Source organism: Phodopus roborovskii, unplaced genomic scaffold, assembly GCF_943737965.1.
Source record: "Phodopus roborovskii unplaced genomic scaffold, PHOROB, whole genome shotgun sequence".
In the NCBI taxonomy this organism is placed as follows: domain Eukaryota; kingdom Metazoa; phylum Chordata; class Mammalia; order Rodentia; family Cricetidae; genus Phodopus; species Phodopus roborovskii.
Window position 1 is genome coordinate 32,838,399 of NW_026126447.1, and position 21,951 is coordinate 32,860,349.

Sequence of the window (21,951 nt, forward strand, 5' to 3'; positions counted from 1 at the left end):
TTAGCCCCTGAATATTTGGGAGATACTTGTAACCATGCCCGGCTGACGCATGCATGTTTGTTTGTTGGGGCAGGGCACACGTGTGCTATGGCATGCGAGTGGAATGCACAGGACTTGGTGTGGGAGTTGGATCTCCCTCCCCTGTAGGTTTTGGGGTTGAAACACTGCCCACAGCCAAGTTGCTTTCTTTGACTGTGTCAGCTCACCAGCCCTGACTTACAGCCTGAGTGATAAAAGCAATCCCTAATTTTCTTATGAAAACTTGCATTCTTTTCAGGACTTTACCTCCTGTAAGTAAGAATATATAATTCTTGTTGATTTAGTGCTTGTCTGTTCCCAGAATTGGCTTCAAGGACAACAGCGGCACACGTGTTTAAAAGCCAGATCTCTCCACTTAAAAAGAGTGTCGGTTTTTAGTATTTGTGGATTTCTATGTGTAAATCCTCAGACGAGCCACTGCCAAGGTCAGGTTGCCAGGATAAAGACACTGAGCTCAGGGTGAGAAGAGATGGGTGCAGCCAGCTCTCAAGAGTTAGTGGAGGTGCGCTAACCAGGCTTGCTGCCGAATCCACCGTTAACTGAGGAAATGCCGAATGCTAAATAAACAATTCCTCTCTTCAGATATGGAAGCAATCAATATGTAATGATTGGACATTTGTAAGTACTTATATAATTGAAATGTCAAAAGAGCCACAAGCTTCTAAAAATAATAATTAAAATATACTATTAAAATATACTACTGAGATTATCTTAGAAATTATTGAAATTTGAAAGCATTATTACTGTGAGTTTTTGCTTTCTTGTGAACCTAACCTCTGATCTCACCTGTTAGATTTCACAGTCCTCTGATAGGTACAGAAGGGGTTACCGTGTCTCGTGTAACCTGGGTTCTTTTGCCTCTGTGGTTCATTCACTACAGCATCTAATCTGATTCCAACACAAACGACACTGGCGGCCGGGCTGGGCATGTTGCCATTCTTCCCACACCAGCTCAGTGCTGGACAGGCCGGGCCGGGCCGTGGGACCACTCAGGAGAAGCAGTCAGCCTCAGCGGGCATCACGGAAGCTAGTTTCTCAGGGTCGCAGCAGTATCTGCAGACCTTATCAGGCCTTCCTGCTGGAGGCACACTGACGGGCCACCAGAAGACACAGCAGAACCAGCCAAAAGGCACAGAGGTAGGTTCAAGGGCAAGGAAGCACACAGAGAAATTGGATACCCCCTGGCTGCCTTTCCTGTCCCTACCGTCCCTGAAATGGGGCATTGTTCTACCTCAGTCAGTTGCGTGTGTTTGGTGATTGTCTCCACTGTGATGGTTTCAACATCTTCTAAGCTGCAGCTCCAGTCAAGACTTCTCTTGAGCTACTGAGAATTTGTTAAGCGCTGAATTTCCTACTCGTTTGGATGTTAGTAAGCATTTATTCAGCAACCATAAACCAAATGAAAGACTACACGGCCAGGTGATAGATGTGATACAAACAAACCTGGGTTTCTTGAGGCTTCCAAAGATGCTTGAGATGGGTTCTGCTGTCCAGACACACAGCAGTATTGGCCAGGAAAGCATCAGGAACATAAGGGTCTATGGCTCTCTCATATAGAAATCAACACTCAGGATTGCACTTTCTTCATTGTGCAGTTTGAAGAGAAAACTAAGCTACCCTTTGTCTTACCTATATTAACCAGAACTGTGGTTTTAAAAGCCTTTGACCAGCGAGCAGATAGTAAGCTGTGTCTGGGGAGACTATGGAGCATGATGAAGGCTCAGCCCTCCATTCCATTCTTTTCTGTTAATTGTATTAGAGTCTTCGCCCCTGATAAGTTTATGAGACTAGTAGAGTCTGTTTCCAGTGTCCGTCTACCATTGTCTTCTGAGCTGAGAGTTAGTTTATGAACACACACTCTCTCTCTGGCTTGGCATTACCTTTAGGGCTACAGATGAACTTCACTTGTGTCATTTGGTTTTAGCCACATAATGGAAAATTTAAATCTTGTAATGTTATACCTGAATCTCAAGAAATAAGACAGAGAATTAGTTGTTTTGGTTTTGTGTTTTCTTGCGAAGATGAATTCTCTGAGATCAAAAGAGAAGATACAAGATGCCTTGAGTTCTATTCCACTTGTAGAATTCTGTGGATAGAGTGTACTATTTACTTAATTTTTTTTTTAACTGGGATTATTTATACAGGGTCTCTCTGTGTAGTCCTGGCTATCCTGAAGCTTGCTATGTAGACCAGGCTGGCCTGGAACTCACAGAGATCTGCCTGCCTCTCTCCCCTGAGTGCTGGGATTAAAGGCATGAGCCACCATGCCCAGCCAAGGCCCACAAATTAGCACACTATACAAGATATGTTGAAAGACAAATTTTTTGCACTTGTCATCTTAGTAAATATTTTAAATAAGCATGTATTAGTTGTAGGGAGGGAAAGATTTGTTGTGACCTTTCCCCATGTGTATGTGACGCACTGTGACACTCTTCATTCTTTCTATACTAGTCATTAAACATCCCATCTTTTGTTTTTGGTGAACAGGCTGCCTCTAAGAATCAGACTTCACTCTTGGGAGAACCACCAAAAGAAATTCGGCTCAGTACAAATCCGTATTTGAATTTGGCCAGTGTGTTGCCCAGTGTGTGCCTATGTAAGTGAGGACTCTGCATCAGCAGTGAAGTCTCCTGAAGACATTCTGTAATGACTTTTACTTTCATCTTAACTCAGTTGACACAATGCCTACTGACAAACCTAAGCCCTAAGTCACAGACCTGTTCTTTAACAATCATCCCTTTATTTGAATAAAAATTAAAACACTTTATTCTTTTAATTAAAACACTTTTAAAAATCTTTACAACAGTATTTTCATTAAGGGCAACATAATTTTATTCAATTATTCAAAACGATGAAGGCAACAAATTGTTTGAAGCACTCTAGTCATTTACAGTGTAGGTATAATCATTGTCCAAAACTAGAGACCAAAGCCTCTAAAAGATGTAGCCAGTGCATTCAAATACCCTAGACACGTGACTGCCAATCAGCAGAAATAAAGTCTATTAGGCCTTCATTGATGTGAGTCAACTCTTATCCAACAGTCCTAAAAACACGTCAGTAATGGGAAAACCAAAGAACACATTAATGCTGTCCAGCAGGGAAGAAGCTGAACACACAGAATGGGACTGTGGCCTTTAAAAAGCAATAATAATAGAACTTGTCTGCATCACTCACTTATGAAGTAGTCTCTAAATGAGTGCCACGAGATTACATACAGTTCTGCTTTTAAAACTCTGATCGAACAGGCACTGGCTTTGTGCAAACACATAATGTAAATCTGAGAAACCAAACTGCAAGGAAATGATTAAAGATTAGTGTAATTTTTAATGGACATTTTTAGCATTTTATAAAGCATCCTCTTGAGCATTAATTTACAATTTTTTCAAATCTAGGAAAGAGTGTTCTTTTAGCATTCCTGCAGGATACTGAGCTCATCTGAAAATTGACAGTGACAACTATTGCCTTAATAAGGGTGTTTAATTTGCATTTTATATGCCTTATTGTAGACCAGTGGTTTTCAACCTGTGGGCCATGACTCCTTTGGGGTCACATATCTGATATTTATGTTACAATTCAAAACAGTAACAAAATTATAGTCAAAATTATAGTAGCAATGAAATAATTTCATGTTTGGAGGTCACCACAACATCAGGCACTATATTAAAGGGTCACAGCATTAGGAAGGTTGAGAATCGCTGATGTAGATAGAATATCTGTCTATGGGGTTGGGTATATAGTTCAGTGGTGCTTGCCTAACATTCTAGAAGCTGTGTTTCAGTTCTCAGTACAGAAATATATTTGGAGGTTTCCATCACAGTTATTTTACCTATATGGCAAGCTTCCATTTTCAGTTGCTGAAATGAAGTGATACATAATTCCTCCTAGAGAAAATAAATACAAATATATATTAGCAACATATTGAAACAGGCTGAGTTAATGTGTTTTACGCTGTTTATAATTTAACAAATCACTGAATGGTCTTTCTTTTGTCTCTAGCCACTGCAAGTAAAGGCACACCACAGAAGACTGGAATTGCAAATAACATTCTGGATGCAATCTCTCAGGGAAATGAGTCCCAGCACGTACTGGAGAAATGCATCACTTACTCTCCAGCTTTCGAGGATTATGCCCAGGTAAATGATGCCCAGGTCATGATAACAGGGAAGGAATACTCATGATAAATTGTGACTGCTTTAGCACTGTGAGAACACAGGATAATTATCTCTTGCTCATCATTTAAAATTTGGGAATAGGTTCAAGAAACTGTTTATACTATTTTACACAAAATATTTTCCTCACAGTTTTACTAGTCAACTTCAAACTACAGCCCTTAGACCACATCCAGCTTTTTTGGTTGGACATAGCCACATCAATTTGTTTACGTATTTTCTATGGTACTACCATACACAATAGAACAGATTTACACGGTTAAGTACTTACAAGGTTAAGTACTTACTACCTGACTCTTTACTAAAAATTATGCTAACCTCTTTTTACATGAGTATAAACCTTAGAAGCCCAAGGGAGTGGGAGAAACACCCGCTATTTTTCATCATTGCTTAGAGAGGGAGATGTTCACACTTACAGGCATTCCTATATTAACTTTAGTAGGGTGTTTGGTAGACCAGGCTGGCCTTAAATTCACAGTGCCTCAGCCTCTGGAATTCTGGGCTTGTGTGCACCACCACACGCAGCTGTATACCAAAAGTCACATAGCATAAAAGAAGGTCCACCCTCAGAATCTATAGGAGGTTTGTTTCAGGGCTCTGTGGATATGCAATCTGTGGATGCTCAGATCTCGTATGTGTGGTGTCATGTGTGCAGCCTGAATGCTCAGATCTCACGTGTATGGTGTCATATTCTCAGTCTGTGGTTGCTCAGATCTCACGTGTATGGTGTCTTGTGTGTCAGGCTTTCTGGGCACATCTCCTTCATGCATTGAGCCTCTTTAGATTACATAACAACAGTTAATGTATTGGAAATGTTATGTAAATACACTGTTGCTTAGGGAATGCTGACAAAGGAAAAAACTTCTTGTTTTTGGGGTGGGTGCAGTTTTCTAGTATTTCCAACATGCTGTTGATTAAATGCATGGTTACAGAACCTATGAATGTGGAGTATTCTAAATTATGTTCAGAAGATGAATTGATATGATGAGGTAGTGGCCTGCTTAATTTAAAAATGGGGGTCAGAGCTGATGTCATGAGGAAGACATTCTCACTTCCTGAGGGTCCATCTTTGTCAATGTATTCAGTAATGACGCAGATATGCACACTGCAGATGGATTATATGTAAGGGACAAAAGTTACTTTATTGGAGATAGTCATTTATAAATAATATATAGTTGTGCAAATTAGAAACAACCAAAATATTCAACTAAGACTGAGTAAGCAAATTATGTTTTTTGTTGCTTTTACCAGTAAATACAATTTGGAAATTTACAATGATGTGAAAGAATGTGTAAATATATGCTAAAATCTTCATAATCCATTGATAAAATAATAATCACAAAATATAGTTTATAGAACAATGTTTACTTTTCAAAGCAGAAGAAACACAATACAGTTTTAAAGAATTTAACGAAAGTATGTATTTTTAGCATTAAAAAAAGTTAATTTCTGTACCAAGCTTCTCTGAGTATGACATTTGAAGTTAGTCTTCTTTGACTCTGCCTACTCAGTTCTCAGATAGTGGCTGTGAAGCTGATAACATGCAGGGCCTGTACCAAGCTGGTTACTCTCCCATGGAGAGATTCTCAGGTGGACCCTTACATCTCTGTACTTTTAACACTTATCACATCCTTTGCAATGTGTCCTAGTTTGCTCTTCTGTTACTGTGATAATTACCAAGACCAAAGGCAACTCGGGGAGGAAAGTGTCTACTTGGCCTGTACCTCAGATCAGAATCCATCCTTGAGGGAAGTCAGGCCAGAGGGACCTGGGAGCAGGAGCTGTGGAGGAACGGTGCTCACTCTTTGGCTTGCTGGGCTAGATTTCCTTATATAGCCCAGACCCGCCTGCTTACGGATGGTGCCATCCACAGTACTGGGCCCTCCCACATTAACCATCAGTCAGGATAGTCTCTTACAGACTTGTCCGCCAGCCAATCTGACCTAGGCAGTTTCTCAATTGAGGTTCCTTCTTCCCAAAGTGACTCTAGGTTTTGTCAAGTTGACAAGAAAAACTACCTAGGCTGGGCAGTTAGTTGGTGGCCCACACCTTTAATCCCAGTACTTGGGAGGCAGAGGCAAGCAGTTCTCTGAGTTCCAGGCCAGCCTGATACAGGGAGAGTTCCAAGGCAGCCAAGACTACACAGAGAACCTATGTCTGGAAAAACAAACCGAACAACCAAAACAACAAACAACAAAGTTAACCAGGAAACAATGTAAGCATTTATCATCATCATCATCATCACCGAGGGACTGAGCCAAAGGCTCTGTGTATGTTAGGCAAGCATGCTACTCTTGAGCTATATCCCAACACAATTTTTAAACATTTTTTAAAAAACAGTGCAGGGATTGTACTTAGGGTCTTATGCATGTTATACTATTAGACTATGTAAATATTTAATCTTTCTACCGTGTCTGTGAGTGCTAAACTATCCCCTTCATGGTACCAAGTGGAAAAGCACAAAAGTGTAATTACTTCTCCACATCCCTGCAGTTTGTGAATGATTTCTCAGGCTGCGAAGTCCATGCTGCTGTAGTAGCTCCCAGAAACTCTACTGAAGGATTGGGAGAGATGCTTGTGTCAGATACTGGATAACTTAATTTCCCTTTTAAGTAAAGCTATCACACTTAAGAATGTGATAGTTGGTGATTCTAATGATTGTGGAGTTATCTGTAGAAGTTCCTGATTAAAATCTGGAGTGGATACTGGGGAGGTATAGGCAGGAGTGTTCCAAGGCCAGCCTGGTCTACAGAGTGAGTTCTGGGACAGCTAGGGCTGTTACACAGAAAAACCCTGTCTCAACAAACCAAAACAAAAGAAAAAATCTGGAGTAGATTTGAAAAAAAAAAAAAGTAGCTTCTGTTTAAAAATATTGGCAAATAACCAGGAGCAACTGAAGGGAGTTTCTGGCAGAGGGGATTCCCCTAGATGGTAACCATGTTTCTTCTGTAGCTTTTTTGCTTGATTCCTTTATGCAAAATCTGTAGTCTTGCTGGCCTACAGAGATACAGAGTAAACCTTAGGACTGTTCTCAAAGCTGTGAAGTGAGAGGCCCTGGAACAGGAAATGACATGGGTAGGAGCCCCAAAGTCATCATGGAAACTGCATCCAAACACAATTGACTGACCCTGAACTGCTGCTGTGAGGGACACGCCAGGAGGCCTGGCGGGGAGCCACAGTCTGATGGTCAGTGAAGCCCAGTGCAGAGGAGAGAGCCTGGACTTGAGCGTAGCAAATTTAACTTGTAGAACAGAATATCCTCTCCAGAGGAAGATAATGGAATCCCCACCTTTCATTCTCAGTGTCCAAGAATTAAAAAGTACTGGGAACTTGGGACTGGAGAGAGGGGGCTCAGTAGTTAAGAGCATGGGCTGTTATTCCAGAGGTCCTACGTTTGATTCCCAGAATCCACGTGGCGGCTGATGACCATCTCTTAACTGCAGTGCCAGGGAAACAACACCAGTTTCTTACCTCCATGGGCACCAGTAGTACATATAGTAAACAGACATGCACGCAGGCGGAACATCCATACACATAAAACAGAATTAAAAGTTACACAAGGGAGAGAGAGACCCATGCTGCCCAGTTGTTACACACATTTGTTTTAATGTAATAACCAATGGAAAGACATCATGGACAGATAGGGGATCTCAGAAAGGGATGCATTTGAAAAGAACTGAATAATTCTAGACCTGACAGGAGTTGTTTGTGATGTTAAAAATTACATTAGATGGGCACAGTACAGGGCTAGAAAGATTGACTACTGATAAAGCAGCAGGAAGAAGAGAGACTGGAAAGCAATGGGCATGCTCTTGTGAGGACCAGTAATACACCAAGCAGCTGGAAGTACACACCAGAGGAGAAAAAGCTAACAGTGTCTTACTTAGAATTTCCATTGCTGTGAAGAGACGCCATGACCATGGCAACTCATAAAGAAAACATTTAATTGGGGTGGCTCGCTCACACTGCCAGAGGTTCAGTCCAATTGTCATCATGAGAGGGGGAGCATGGCAGAGTGCAGGCAGACCTGGTGCTGGAGGAGTAGCAACAGGAAGTTGATGGAGACACTAGGTTGTAACTTGAGCATGGAAAACCTCAAAGCCCACCCCCCACAGTGACACAACTTCCTTCAACAAGGCCATCCCTATTGACCTCAAGAGTTTCACTCCTAGATATGTGCTCAAGAGAATTTGAATATATCCACATGCATGACAGTATATGGACTGGTGTTTATGGCAGATTATCTACTAACAACCAACAGAGAAAAGCACAGCTGTCCACCAGTTAGCAAGCAAATGAACAGTAGAATATTGTTCAGCAGACTAGCCTTGAAAGCACCCTGAGTGAAGTTAGCTAGAGACCATGCTCATGACTTTTGTGAAATGCCCAGAATAAGATGAATGCTGGGGGGGGGGGGGTGCAGAGGAAGAATCTGCTGTTGGCACAGTGACGGGATACTCTAGAATTAGATTGGGGGAGTAGCACAGATTTGTGCATAGAGAATATGGCACTCTTGGCATGTTTAAATGTTTTGTTTTAAATTATCTGCATGTGCGTCTGTGTCAGGGTATGTGCATGTGAGCAAAGGCTGGAAGGGTGTGTCGGATCTCCTGGAGTTGGAGTTCTGGGCAGAGGTGAGCTGTCCAGTGTTGGTGCTGGGAACTGAGCTTAGGTTCTCTGCAAGAGCAGTATATACTCTCTTAACTGAGCCAGCCCTCCAGCCTCCGGACTCTGGCATTTTAGAAACAAACCTCAACTATACTATGCATATTTACTTAGTGTTTTGGAGGTTTCAAAGTATGTACCAGTAACCAAGTTAAGTCACTGATTTCCAGTCTAGAGCTAAGTAGAAGCCAACTGTAAATGGCCTCCCCTCCCCCATTTCCCTGGTTATAATCATGAGAATCACCACTGAGACACAGCTAGTTTTTTCTAAACATGTCTTAAGTATTTGAAGTGGACTATGAAAAATGAATTCTTAAAGATGTTATTTTAAAATCTAATTGCATTATAATCTGAAGTATCTTCTGTACAGTTTGAAATTTCAGACAAACTGGTCTGTCTACATCAGATGTCTGGTAGAAGCCCATGTTACAGGAGACTGGGCCAGCTTATTAAATATTTAATACCTGAGTGTAACCTATAATTATGATCTGACGAAAAGAATACTCCTTCGTGATCGATCCTTTTTACTCAAGTAGAAAAAAATAGGTCTATACTTATCCGTGACTTTTCAGCATGATGTAATCACTAGTTTCAGTAATATGAGGGATAATTTAGGAATTCCTTCGCCATTTTCTGTGACTTGGGTTTCTTTCCACACTTGGCTTGCTGACAGCCACCGGGCTCGCTGGCAGGAGTCCTCTGCACTGCAAGCTGTAGTCTTGTGTTTCCCTAGCTACAGGATCTTTGCTGCCGGGAAGCTGGCTCCCCAGCCTAAGGAATCAGACACAGAATGTATGATGAGTTGGGGCGGGCACAGACCCCAAAAATGAACAAAGGCTTGACAGAGGCTGTCTCTCCTTAAGAAAGCCTAATACTGCCACCTAGTGGGAAAACAGTGCAAAAGCACATCATGCTGTATGGCCTGCAACAACAGCATACATATATGAAGACCCATGTAGACCTTTCAGGGAAACTCCTTCATTCAATGAACTTAAGGTGTGTACCTTTCATTGCTTGTGGCCACTGAGACTTGTTGGGTGATTTTTTAAATGTGGCACAATGACTTGGCAAGTGAATTTTGGGGCAAAGATGAGTTTTATAGATAGTGTACCCCACAGCTATCCCGTGGAATAGCCTCCCGTGTGAACAAAGAGAGAGGAGGAGAGTTGCCTAGGCAGGAGAGGCCTGAGCAACATGGAAGTCACAGTGGGTGGGGACAGGGCAGACAGCAATGTTAGGACCTTATTACACCAAGGTATTGGGTTGTATTCTAAGCTGTGACTGCAGAACATAGCAGGGTCATTGAGGCAGCAGTTGCCGTGCAGATAAAACTGATGCTGGATGGAGTTTGGAGCATAATGGCTGGCTGGCAGCAGAGCCGTTTGAGGACATGGGGGAAGCAGGGTAGTTTGGATGGCACAAGGTTTGGGGCCCGGAAAGACAGACTTGTCCCTGCCTCAGACGGGTAGGAATGTGAATAGAAGGGGTTTGCATGACTGGACTGGGATAATGTTCACTGCTGTTTGGTCATCATGCAAATCTGGATGTGTGGGGTGGGGACGACACTTGGGGGAACTGCCGAATTTGTGTTTGTTACAAATGATGTGGTTGGTTGAGACCAACGAGGAAGGAGAGTAAAGGAGGAGCCCAGCAGTCATCGCTTATGGATCTCATTATCTTGATGAAGTAGATGAAACATCCCAGAGTAAAGATGCTGGGTTCCCCTGTGGGACGCTGGAGAAGGGATCAACTCCACCCGGGACTACCCAAGCCCTAGGCGACTTCCTGAAGTCACAACCACAGTGCTTAAAAAGTATGATTCCAAAGATCAGAAACCTGGGAAGAAACATGAGAGAACAAGAGGCAATTTTTCCTCACCCTGGGGAGGGCCCTGCTGAAGGTGAACATTTTCTTGAGTGTCCACACTGATGGCAGTGATACTTTAGAGGAGGTGAGGCCAAGGGATTAAAGTGGGAAGCATTTTGATGGGGAGAATGTACATCCCAGTGTAATTTCACCAAAGCAGCAGGTTACACTGTGTGTGTGTGTGTGTGTGTGTGTGTGTGAGAGAGAGAGAGAGAGAGAGAGAGAGAGAGAGAGAGAGAGAGAGAGAGACTACTTGTAGGTATATATACCACATAGATACAGGGGCCTATGGAGGCCAGAACAGAGTATCAGAGCCCTTGGAGCTGGACTGAGGCGATTGTGTGTCACTATTGTGGTTGCTGGGAGCTGAACCCTGTCCTCTGCATGAGCAGTAAGTGCTTTTAACATGGAGCCATTTTTCCAGCCCACAATGTTTTGTTGAGACAAGATGTACCCCTGGCTAGCCATAAATTCATTCTCCTGCCTCTGTCCCGAGTGCTGGGATTGAAGGTTTCTGCAGCACACAGGCGGTAGCAGGTTACATCATACATTCCCTGCTGCCCTGGGATGTTGTTCTAACTTGAAATGAGCTAACGTATACAAAGCACCTGGGTGCGCTGCATCTTCAGGGTGAGCTACTGCCTCCCAAAGCTGCAGCTGTGCAGCATCCCTGGGCCCGATAGCTCTGCTTCAAATGCATTTGACATTTTTTAAGATGTCATGAGTCTTGACGGCAAGTGTCTTTTCCCATTGGGCCATCCCACTGGACCCTCTCTCCACTGTTTGAAGAAAGCCCTGTGATACAAGTGTGGGAAATTGATGTGTACATTTCATTCTAAGTACAGCCCAAGGCTCAGGGCCTCGAGGTGAAGGGTGTGGTGAAGGGATGGAAGCCTGAATGCTGGGGACAGAAAACACGAAGTTGCTTCGTGTGCTCTTTGTGGCTGTTTTTTATTCTTCTTACTCCTTTTAAGTTGTGAACTGGCTTTTTTCCCTAGTACTAAGCTTTGCTTCAAAACTCTCAACTATTACTTCCCGTTCACCAATCCTTACAAAGTCTGCCGTCTTTGTATCATATTAGAATTATTCTTCTCACATTGCTGTATAAGCCACAATGCAGCTCTTCATTTCCCATTCCTACTCATGTCTTTCTGTGCATCTCTTGACACTCACGGTCACCTCTTCAATCTCAGTTGGTTCTCTGGATAATACAGAACTCTCTGAATGAAAACACCCAGTGTCTACCTGGTTTGAGACAATAAGGATGCTCTATAGAAAGGGCATAGTTTGGGCTCTCGCTTTTACAAAAAAGGGTGAAACCTGGATTAGCATACAGCATGCAGGCAGCAGAGTTCTGCCCACTCTGAGAGCTGTTTGCATCATGCTCTGTATTTGGGAAAACCTTAGAGAATGGGTTGATGGTTTGGAAGAGGAAGAAAGAGAAGTTGAAGCTCACTGAAGGGTTAGCTGTGTTCGTGGCTAAGGTCCAGCAACCAGCAAGTGTCTTTGGACAAAGATGCTGAGAGAGATGCTGAGGCTCAGTGGGAGGCAGCCAGGGAAGAGCTGCACGCTTTGGCAGCTGTCAGCCTGAATAGACCAGTCTAGTTTCATGTGTGTTCCTCCTTGCCCCTACCCCACACACCATGATTTCCAAGCAAATTCGAATCAGTGTTCAACTTTGTGAATAATCCCTTTGACCAGGGTTGTGAGAAAAGTACCAACAGGGAGCTGGGTTTCCAGTACTGTCCTTCAGGGTCAAACCCAAGGCAACTGCTGTACCACTGGGCGACCCATAAGCCTTTTCTTGATGGGCTGATAGAGGGACAAAGCCTGCCCCTGTAAAGCAGCCTCTTTCCTAAGGTTTTAAAAATGCTAGTTCAAAGACACTGCATGTGAGAAAGCTCCAGAGCATTCAAGAGCTGTCAGTTCCCCATCAGCTGTTCATCTGGGTTGTGGAACTGCCTCAGCAAGCACCTCACGCTATGTGTGGGGAACAGTCACTGGCTCTGTCAATACCGATCACGATGGTCTGTCGTGGGGAGCATCAGGCCCCTTCGGGATCAGAGTCTCTGGAAAGAAGCCAGGAAGTCCAATTATTTGGGGGTACCAAAGTTTTGAGATCCCATTATTGTCTTTACTCTTACTTTCCCTGATATCACTCAGCCAGTTGTCGTTCCCAGTTGCTAGGCAGATCTGCGGATTCCACGCACAGGTCCATTTTTGAGCCCAGCTCCTCCATCAGGAACACTGACACTTGGGTGTTGCTCTTTGGACTCCGGTGTGAGCAAGGCCATCTCCTTCTCCCATGTCCCCTGACAGAGGTGAGGGCTCAGAGGTCTGCTTTGTAGTCTGTAAAGGCCTTAGACATGACTGACTTGTGGTACCTGGATGGAACCCTGTCTCTTGCGTGCTAGGAGGCTGCTCTTCAACTGAACCATGCCCCCAGCTCTCCTCAGCTGATTTCTATAAAGATCTGAAGGTTTAATTTCCTGTATCAGAGGCGTTTTGTATTCCTTCAGTGTTGGTAGTCTACAGTTCTGCCGTCACCACCTCAGAATGCTTTCCTTACATTCTTACAGGTGTCCTCTTTGAGAAATGAGAAGCGAGGCTCCTCCTATCTCATCTCTGCCCCAGAAGGGGGTCCAGTAGAACTCGCTGGCCAGCACCCTCAGGACACAGGAGCGAGCTACACAGAAACCTACTTGAAAAAGAAGCGCGTGTACTGAGCTCGTCTCCTGCCCACCTCCTGCAGTCCTCCGCAGTGTCTGCTGCTCATCGCTGCCTTAACTTCATTCACACTAGCCATATCCTTTCAATACGGGTGTCTGACTTCCCAGAAGGAACCGTCGTGCAGCAGGCAGATCAGCCAAATACCCAACTAGCAATAAAAGACATCATTGGTTGAGGGCATTTTCCACTAGCATTAGATGTGTCTTAATCCATGTGATAACAGCTCAGCTCACTGGAGAATCAGCATTCCAATAGTCCTTGTTTCGGGCCTGGGAACAATCTGACACCATACAGTCTGAAGCAATAAGTGGGAAACAGTGTTTTGTTTCCTTAGCCTTAGAATGAATTTCTTATAAGCCAATGTGCATTTACCTTACTCTCCCTAAGAATAATCTCATCTGCAGTCTTTAAGGACCTTTCCTCCAACAGCAAGGGTGCCGGTCCCACCCATGCAGTGGTGATGCCACACACTTGTCATGGAGACTCCATTACCTCTACACCTGCCATGAAGTACCAACCCAGTGACAGAGTGAGAGTGATGTCCCTTCAGATGCTTGACTTCCAAGGTGTCGTTTACCATTATACCTTTTGTGGGAAACAACGTACTTCAGGAAAAGTAACTTCGGTTACCCTATACAAGGGTTGGCGCAGCACATGCTAGGCCACATGTAGTCAGCAACTTGTTTTGTGCTACCCATGAACCACTTCTAAATGCCTGGGGTAGGTAGGGGAGAACTTACAACGTGAAACTGCAATTTTAGTGTCCCCAAGGTTTTATTTGGAACACAGTGAAGCTCATTACATAGTTACTTTTGTGTCACTACAGGAACCAAGTAGCCTCAACAGAGAACCGCAGAGCCTGCAAAGCCTGGGACATTTACTCTGTCCCTCATACATAAGGTTTGCTGACCCGTCTCCCTATTGCTTTTATCTTATGGTTAGTAGGCTAACCTTTGAGAGACTGGTACATGCAAGGAGCCAAGGTTTCTGTGCCGTTTCCTAGCACACGAGTGAAGATCTAGACAAGGTTGTGACTGGGCAGTAATCCACACAGCCATTTCTGAGGGAGTCCACGGAGTTCACGGACAGTGTATGGGACAGTTCTGAGCTAATAAAGCTCTACCTCAGTCTGGTTTCTTACTCATTACAGCTACTTAATCCAAGTTCCTTCTGAAAGAATGTGTCCTTATTAATGTGAGTTTTGGCCTCACCATTTTCCGAAGACCTTGGAATGAGTTAGAGAACCCTCTTTCCATCTAGCAGTCAGTCTGTTCGTTAAGAGATTACAGCTGATGGAGCCTGGGGTCTCAGTGGTCCTACTCTATAGGATCAGATCATTAGAAGACCTTATTTGGGGGGGGGACTTACCATTTTTGACTATGATATAAATATCCAGCATTAATTATAAAGTCTAAAACTGGTACATATGTTATGTTATACACTTTACAAAGAATTTTACTTGGCCTAATTTATTGCATATACAAGCTTTCAATGAAAAATGACAGCTAAAAACAGTAAGACAGTCTTAAGCATCCTACCTACAGCCAACCAGGACGAGGCACATAGCAGAGACTAATGGTTCCTCCAAGTCTGCATAGAGAAGCCCTTCCCTTTGCTGCTGCATTCCGTCTCTTCAGCACTTAGTCACAGTTTTACTTTGTGCAAACAGAACATCGGGAGGGTAGCGACTGCTACACTGGAGCTGCAAAGTGAGGAAGCAGCTGAAGGAACTGAGAGGGCACATGGGCTGGGTCTTCCTCCATCCCAGCCTGTGCCCATTAACCCTGGACCGAACAGACGTGCAACCCAAGAGATGGCACTGCAGCCACCCCCCGAAATCTAGGCTGTTATTTTTCTATGTTAGCTAATGGTTTGAGAAATGCTTTCAAAATGCAGACTTAATAATAAAAGAAAAACGTGCATGTGAAGTCTTTAGTATGTTTATTTGTATAAAGAGTAAACAAAGTGCATATAGAGCAGGCCACAGGTTTGACATGTACAGCAACTAGACAAATGGCAACTGTACAGTTGCTACTAAAGAGATCTTGAATTCTGTGGGGGGAGGGGCTCAAAAGGTGAAAATATCAAACAAGTATTAAACAGCATTAATAATAAGTTTGCCAAACTGTTGGTCATGAAGAACTTCGTGGTTCACATTGGATCAGAAACTGAACATCATTGATTACTGAGAACTGCCTAGTGAATTCTAAACTCCAGTCTGTTGTGTCCCTGGGCTTGAGTCTTCTCTTGGTAGTTTTGCAGTATAGGTAGATGGTCAGAGCAGTGCTTAACCTTTGTAGGTGATATCGGCTTCTGTTTGCAGTACTGTGTGACAACTTGCCCACAAGGGGGTGGTCATGAGGGGGTATGCACTGACATTTCTTAAAGGCAGGTGGAATAGCATCCAGGTCAGGAGGAGTCTGTCTGAGGAAAGCAGGCTGTGCAGGAGAACATGAGCACAGGCCTAGTTCTCAACAAGTAACATGCAGAGTGTCTATGCCAGGTTAGCTCCCTGTGCAGAACCAGTTTGTCCCCAATGGGCACTGGTGCTTAGCCACGAGAACAGCAGCTGGGCCTCTGCACAAATAGCTCAAAATTGCAGTCCTACTGGGGAGCAGAAATAGACTCATGTTTTTTTTTTTTTTTTTAAATAGGAACAAAATAGTATATACTAAATGGTACCTACTCGATCACTGTATAGATACTGAGATTAAGGGCAAGGGAGAGTTTCAGCCAAGTCCACCAGTTTTTATGTAAGATCAATATTGCCAGCAAAACAGCGCCAAAAGTCCTTTGCTATGCAACTGATCATATAATCTTTCCAAAAGGAGTGCTTAGGCACATTCTAGTTTGGTTTTCAACATTTTTCATGTGACATATACATTTACTCAAGTATTTGTTGAGTGGCTTTTTAGGCATAATACAAACTTTTTCATTAAAAAAAGTTTTTAAATGGCTTGGGAGAGAAGGACTTGATAAGTGGGAATTTAAATGTTACTCATGCTTATTTTAAAAGTGCTTCAAATCCTTCAATAAGGCTCTGAAACGTTGTCCGATTAGATGGTTGGAATTCCCAGCATTTTCTCATGAGCTGATAAACCTATGGAAAATAAAACAGTACAAATAATGTCAGATTTGTGAGATTTTTGAAGAAACAGAGGCTGGAGAGATGGCTCAGCAGATGAAGTACATGCCCCCAAAAGTGTGTGGGGCCCCCACAGTTCAGAGCCACAACACACACATTAAAAAGGCTAGACCAGCAGGATCCAAGAGGGCTACTAGCTTCAGAGAGGTCCTGCCTCAGAGCAGCCAAGGAGGACACAAAATCAAACATCAATCTCTGGCATCCACAAGCACCCACAATTTGAAAACATGCATACCACACAGAAACACCCACTCCACCCCCAGAATTATCAAATAAAGGCAGTTTCCAAACATTTTCAAACTTAATAGGACTAATTTAACCCCTTTCTAAACTATAACCCCTTTTGCCATCATGGCACCTCACTCTGGCCATCTAAAGAGCCTAAGGCTGAAAGGCTCAATCCAGTTTAGAATGTAGAAAACTTAAAATGCTGTTCTGGGAAGGCAGGTGGACCGACATGCAAGGGATGGAGGGGACAGCTCTATGAGGGGAGACTTACTTGAGTATCACTATCATCTACCCCATGGGAGTTTCTCTAATGTCTTGTCTGATGGGGATGATGGAAACAGTCTTCTGACAGAGTAGCAAGTACTCATAACCAAGAACCTATTCTCCATCATAGCCCAAGGGTCTTATCTACCACTCCCCTCCCCACTGGATAAGCCAAGGTGTAAAAACATTAAAAAACAAGTTTCATTTCCATGAAGGGGACACAGCTACCTCATCAGGACAGTTGGGCGGACATGGCAGGCGCTTTCCTTCTTTCAGAGTATTCACAAGCCGTGTTACTGTCATCTGGCCATGAGTTGGGCCTATCATTTTCAGGAACAACTATGTAAAATACAACCAAACAAAATTAAGGTGAAACTCTCAGAAATAATTAGAAATTAAAGCAACAAACTCTCTCCTCAATAACTTCAAATGAAAATCTAAAATCCTATTTGCTCTTGAGGATCAGTCTGTAATGGACATCTGTGGGGACCAACCACAGCTATCAGTTAAGTGAAAACAAAGCCCCTACCCAATGCTCGAAGCCTATCATCCCCTCAAGATGGCCCCTCACCCTAAAAATCTGGATCATCTTATAGAATTCTGCACTGGTGAAGGCAAACTTTGCTAGACCTTGTCAAGTGACAAAACAGGCCCAAAAGAACATGGCTGTAACCCCTGTGTGTGGCACACCAATGTGCTCCACTAAGAGCAAAACTCAGCAGCAGAACGGGCGCTTCCCACTGGGGCCTGGCCTCAGGTGAAGGTGACAGTTAACACTTACAGCCATGGGACTGAAATCCGAGTCACAGTAGGTGAGCAGCTCATGCAGTGTCACTCCAAAAGACCACACGTCAGAGGCTATGTAAAATTTACACTGGATTAAACATTCTGGGGCGTACCTGAAAGGAAAGCAGGGAGTAAGCCTTATTTCCTCCAGATCTGACAGAGTACCTCAGGAGAGCCACTTGAGAGGTTTTCAGACTTTAGAGCCACATGCATCTGGGTGAACATGAAGTACCAGTCCATCCTGCTACCACAGTGCACATCTGACACATGCAGCTGCAGCCTAGAGGCTCACAGCATGTTACCTGCCCTCAAATGAAATAGTGTGTCCCTCATGTCCCAGAAGACAGTATTCTGGGGAGCAAACAGTCCCGTAAAGACTACCCCAGGTTATAGCCCCACAAGCTCACAGTCGGCATCTTCCCAGTGTCACACCGTTGGTGAAGGATGCTTGGGGTCCATACCAGGTGTCAAGGCATCCCAGAATTGGTTTTCTGAACAGCTTTCAAACAAATCCTCTTGCCATTGTCCCAACCACTACTCCCCAGGCATGTGGCTCCTACCTGGGCTGCTGAAACAGCTGACCTAGATTCCCTTATTCCTTTTTTGTCCATGGTGACCTTCAGCACAAATTCTCTATCCTTCAACTCTGGTGGCTTCTACTGGTATGAAGTCCTGGCCTCGGCGGACTCAGCCCCCACTACAGACCTGCCCAATAACCTTATCGGTTTCAGTTCTCATTGCTGGGGTTCCCTGACTGGGCCACCATTTCTCCAGCTTTGGTGAAAACAAGGGCCTTAAAACGCATTCTTCTTAAAAGTGGAGGGCTATGTGTCTGCATGGGGCACCTGAGTGAGCTGTAGAGCACAGACAGCTAGTGTTTGGGGGGGGGGGGTAAGCTGAGGGAATCATGGTCTGTGTGTGGTTCCTAAAGCCTGGCCAAATTTCCCTCTTCCACATCTGCTTAACTCTGGCCAGTGTATACCCCTGTGACCCTACCAGGCCTTTCTACAAGGATGCATTTTATGAAAGAGCCAGCCTCCTCCACCTGCTCACAGCTGTGAGAACTGTGATGGGTGCTGCTGCTCACAGGAAGCTACCGAGGGTGAGCTGCTCATGGCCAGACCTCTCCCACTCTTGCAAAGCTGGTACTAGCAAACCTCAGATTTTGGCAGAGCGGAGTATGGTCACCCAAGCATGACTAGACGGAGCCCTTCAACAGTATCAGCCTACAAGGCAGGGATGAGATGATTCACATACCAAAACACTGGGCTGTCGCGGTCATCCTTGACTGTGTAGTACTCCTTATCGGTTTCGATTGCTTTGGTTAAACCAAAGTCTCCAATCTTCACTTGGTGTTCACTCTCGACAAGGACATTTCTTGCTGCTAAGTCCCGATGAACATACTGTCTCGAACCCAGATAGTCCATCCCCTAAGAGAGAAGTGTGGGTCAGGGCCATTTCAAAGGTCACTTAAGACGTGTTTTCTATCCTCCATTTCACAATTAGAAAACAAGTCATTTTGTTCCCGTATCACAAGCAGTTTCTGTTGTTAAGATTGGACTTTTTATTCAAACTGAAGCTGTTAGACCTAAGAAACCCACTCACTTGCATAGTGCAGGTTCATATTTCATGTAAATGGTGCGGAATAAAATACAGTCTCCTACTGAGGTCTAATTACTAACCAATTATCCAGTACATTCAGTACATGCCTGTTTTGCTTGCTTTTTTTTTTTTTTTTTTTAAACATGCAGTCTTTCTGTTTGTGAGTTTTTACCTTACAAATCTGGATGGCATAGTTTAGCTGCTGTTTGAGGTTAATTTTGTTCTTATTCTTTGGCAGATACTCCTTTAGGCTTCCCGAAGGCAGAAACTCCATGATGAGCTTGATACCATTCCCCCCTGTTTAGGAGAAACTGGCATCAGGATGAGGCTACAAACAGGGTGGAGTATGGAGCTGTGCAGAGAGGGCCTGGAGGGTTTCAGCTTAGCCTCTGAAGCATGGGGAAGAGCCCACCCACTGGCACACAGACACTTCAGCCATGAACAGGGTCACACTGCCAGGTCCTGTCTCGACCACAAAGCTCAGCAGGATAATATAGCCCTAGTGCTCTGTGCACCACTAGGCAAATAATCAGTTTTAAAATTAGAACCCATACCCATTCACTACAGTTTTAAACCAAATGCATGCATAACAGGCTGCCTTACAAACAAGGCACAAGTATTAGTAAATACTGCTATTAATTATTACTTGCTACCTTTGCTTAGGTAAAGCAAAATGCCCTGGATATTACTGGATCAGAACAGAGAAAGGGGGTAGGGGGAATAGTTGTCAGTTCCTTATAGTATCGGTGTGACCATCTGGATTGGTAAAGTCCTGCCCCCCCCCCCCCCCGCCCCCAGTATTATATGCATGGATCCCTGGAAAGAAAGCTGAACCAAACTGTGGCTGAGAGGGAAGTCTAGGTAGCCTCTGGGAGGCCTGCAGCTGTTAAGGGCCACATCAGGGTGAGACCTGGAAGCCTGGCAGTCCACAGGAGGTGACCAAGATGGGGCTGAGGACTGTCTGCTAGCGGTGGCCCTTAGGACCCAGAGAGCCACCAAGCACAGTGTGACAACATACCATCTTCCATGCAGATCCCTTTGTACTTGACAATGTTCTCATGGTAGAGGTTCCGTAAGATCTCTATCTCCTTCTTCAGATCAGCTATGTGGTTACCTCCACTCTCAGGCTTCAGGGACTTGACAGCTACCTGTTCCCCTGTGTTGTCTCCCTCGGGATCATATCTGCAGAGCTCGACCTTCCCAAAGTGGCCCTGGAAGGAAGGTGTCCTTGCTGTCAGAGAGGCTCAGACAAGCTAGATTCACTGACTCCCACTCTCCTCAGCACAGCCTCATTGACCTAACTTCTGCTACTGAGCTAAAACTCAGCAGTAGGTGACTAAGGGACCACTTTATCAACTGTGGTTTCTAAGACAACATACTTCACAAGCAACGAGGCTATCGCTGGATCTGGAGGACAATTGCTGGCCCATGCTACAGGACAGGGCCAGAAGTGGGGCCGAGAAGAACATATTTGCACAGGGGACCTTCAAATCCCAGAGAAGCCTTTTAAACAGTATGACGACTACAGACTGCTTGTGAAAATGCTCAGAACAGTTGCTGCTAACCCAGCCAAGTCATGATTTTAAGTGAACTGTGGAGGGTGTATCTATATGAAAACCCAAAATCTGGGTACTGCCGTGCTCACTTTAGCTATTATCCACAGGAAAAGCTGTGGTTCTTATTTTGGTACTCTCCTCATTTAAGGAATTACACAGTATAAAATGGAAGAGTCAGAGATTTTCCATTTCAACCACATCTGTACTTGGCCCTCTTCTATACCACAGAGAGAAGTCAAGGCTACTGAGGGAGCTATCATAGGCCCTGGGTGCATGTCGCGGTGTCATGTGCAAGTAAGTGCATGTAACTGGCATAGTGTCAGGGAGAGCAGGGTAAATGTCCCCCACACAGGACATGAAGGTGCTTTTACAGAACAAGGGGAGTACAGGTTTCCGTGCAGACAGGCGATGTGCAAGAGCCCAAGTATAACTTGCCTCTCCCAAGTCACGGATCCTCTTCAGGAAACGCTTTTCAAAATGAGTGGGGTCCACCTCTGTTGCTGGCTTCTTTTCTGAAACAATGTCTGGATCTAACCAAAGAGACAAGGAAACAGATAAGCCCCACCAAGTAGTAATCGGGACTGCGCTCTCCCCAGCCCACCACTCTCTGAGGCTCAGACTTACTCTGCTCTTCCAGCTTGTTAATGTCCCTCATGATGGCTCTGAAGAAGGGTCTCTGACTGGGATCATAGTTCATGCAGCGAGTCATAAGGTCAGCAAGCTCCTTGCAAGATGGAGTCACTGGCCTGCAGCGGCTTTCATAGAATCTTTCCTTCTGTAAATAAGAGTGACACTTGACAGTCTCAGTGCCCACCCTCAGACCCTCCACTACCCACCATCAGAATCGATGGCCAGTCCCTGCTTTAATCCCCAACATCTCTGCCAAAAGGCAGATTTCATC

General features: G+C 44.3%; 2 protein-coding genes across 3 annotated transcripts in view; one reads left to right on the forward strand and one right to left on the reverse strand.

The window, feature by feature from the left end:
* Raver2 (ribonucleoprotein, PTB binding 2) overlaps nucleotides 1-15,397 on the forward strand; it is a 73,754-nt gene extending 58,357 nt beyond the window's left edge. For both annotated transcript variants that reach the window (XM_051188235.1, XM_051188236.1), the window contains exons 9-12: nucleotides 920-1,176; nucleotides 2,527-2,635; nucleotides 4,036-4,172; nucleotides 13,319-15,397. In XM_051188235.1, coding sequence (XP_051044192.1) covers nucleotides 920-1,176; nucleotides 2,527-2,635; nucleotides 4,036-4,172; nucleotides 13,319-13,465 — 650 coding nt within the window. In that variant the 3' untranslated portion in view covers nucleotides 13,466-15,397. The remainder of the gene's footprint in view (nucleotides 1-919; nucleotides 1,177-2,526; nucleotides 2,636-4,035; nucleotides 4,173-13,318) is intronic.
* The window catches only part of Jak1 (Janus kinase 1), a 120,523-nt gene continuing 113,965 nt past the window's right edge, over nucleotides 15,394-21,951 (reverse strand). The window contains exons 18-25 of the mRNA XM_051188234.1: nucleotides 21,675-21,825; nucleotides 21,486-21,580; nucleotides 20,513-20,705; nucleotides 19,667-19,791; nucleotides 19,150-19,322; nucleotides 17,888-18,005; nucleotides 17,335-17,445; nucleotides 15,394-16,569 (exon numbers count right to left, since the gene is read on the reverse strand). Of these exons, the coding sequence (XP_051044191.1) occupies nucleotides 16,474-16,569; nucleotides 17,335-17,445; nucleotides 17,888-18,005; nucleotides 19,150-19,322; nucleotides 19,667-19,791; nucleotides 20,513-20,705; nucleotides 21,486-21,580; nucleotides 21,675-21,825 (1,062 nt within the window). The 3' untranslated portion in view covers nucleotides 15,394-16,473. The remainder of the gene's footprint in view (nucleotides 16,570-17,334; nucleotides 17,446-17,887; nucleotides 18,006-19,149; nucleotides 19,323-19,666; nucleotides 19,792-20,512; nucleotides 20,706-21,485; nucleotides 21,581-21,674; nucleotides 21,826-21,951) is intronic.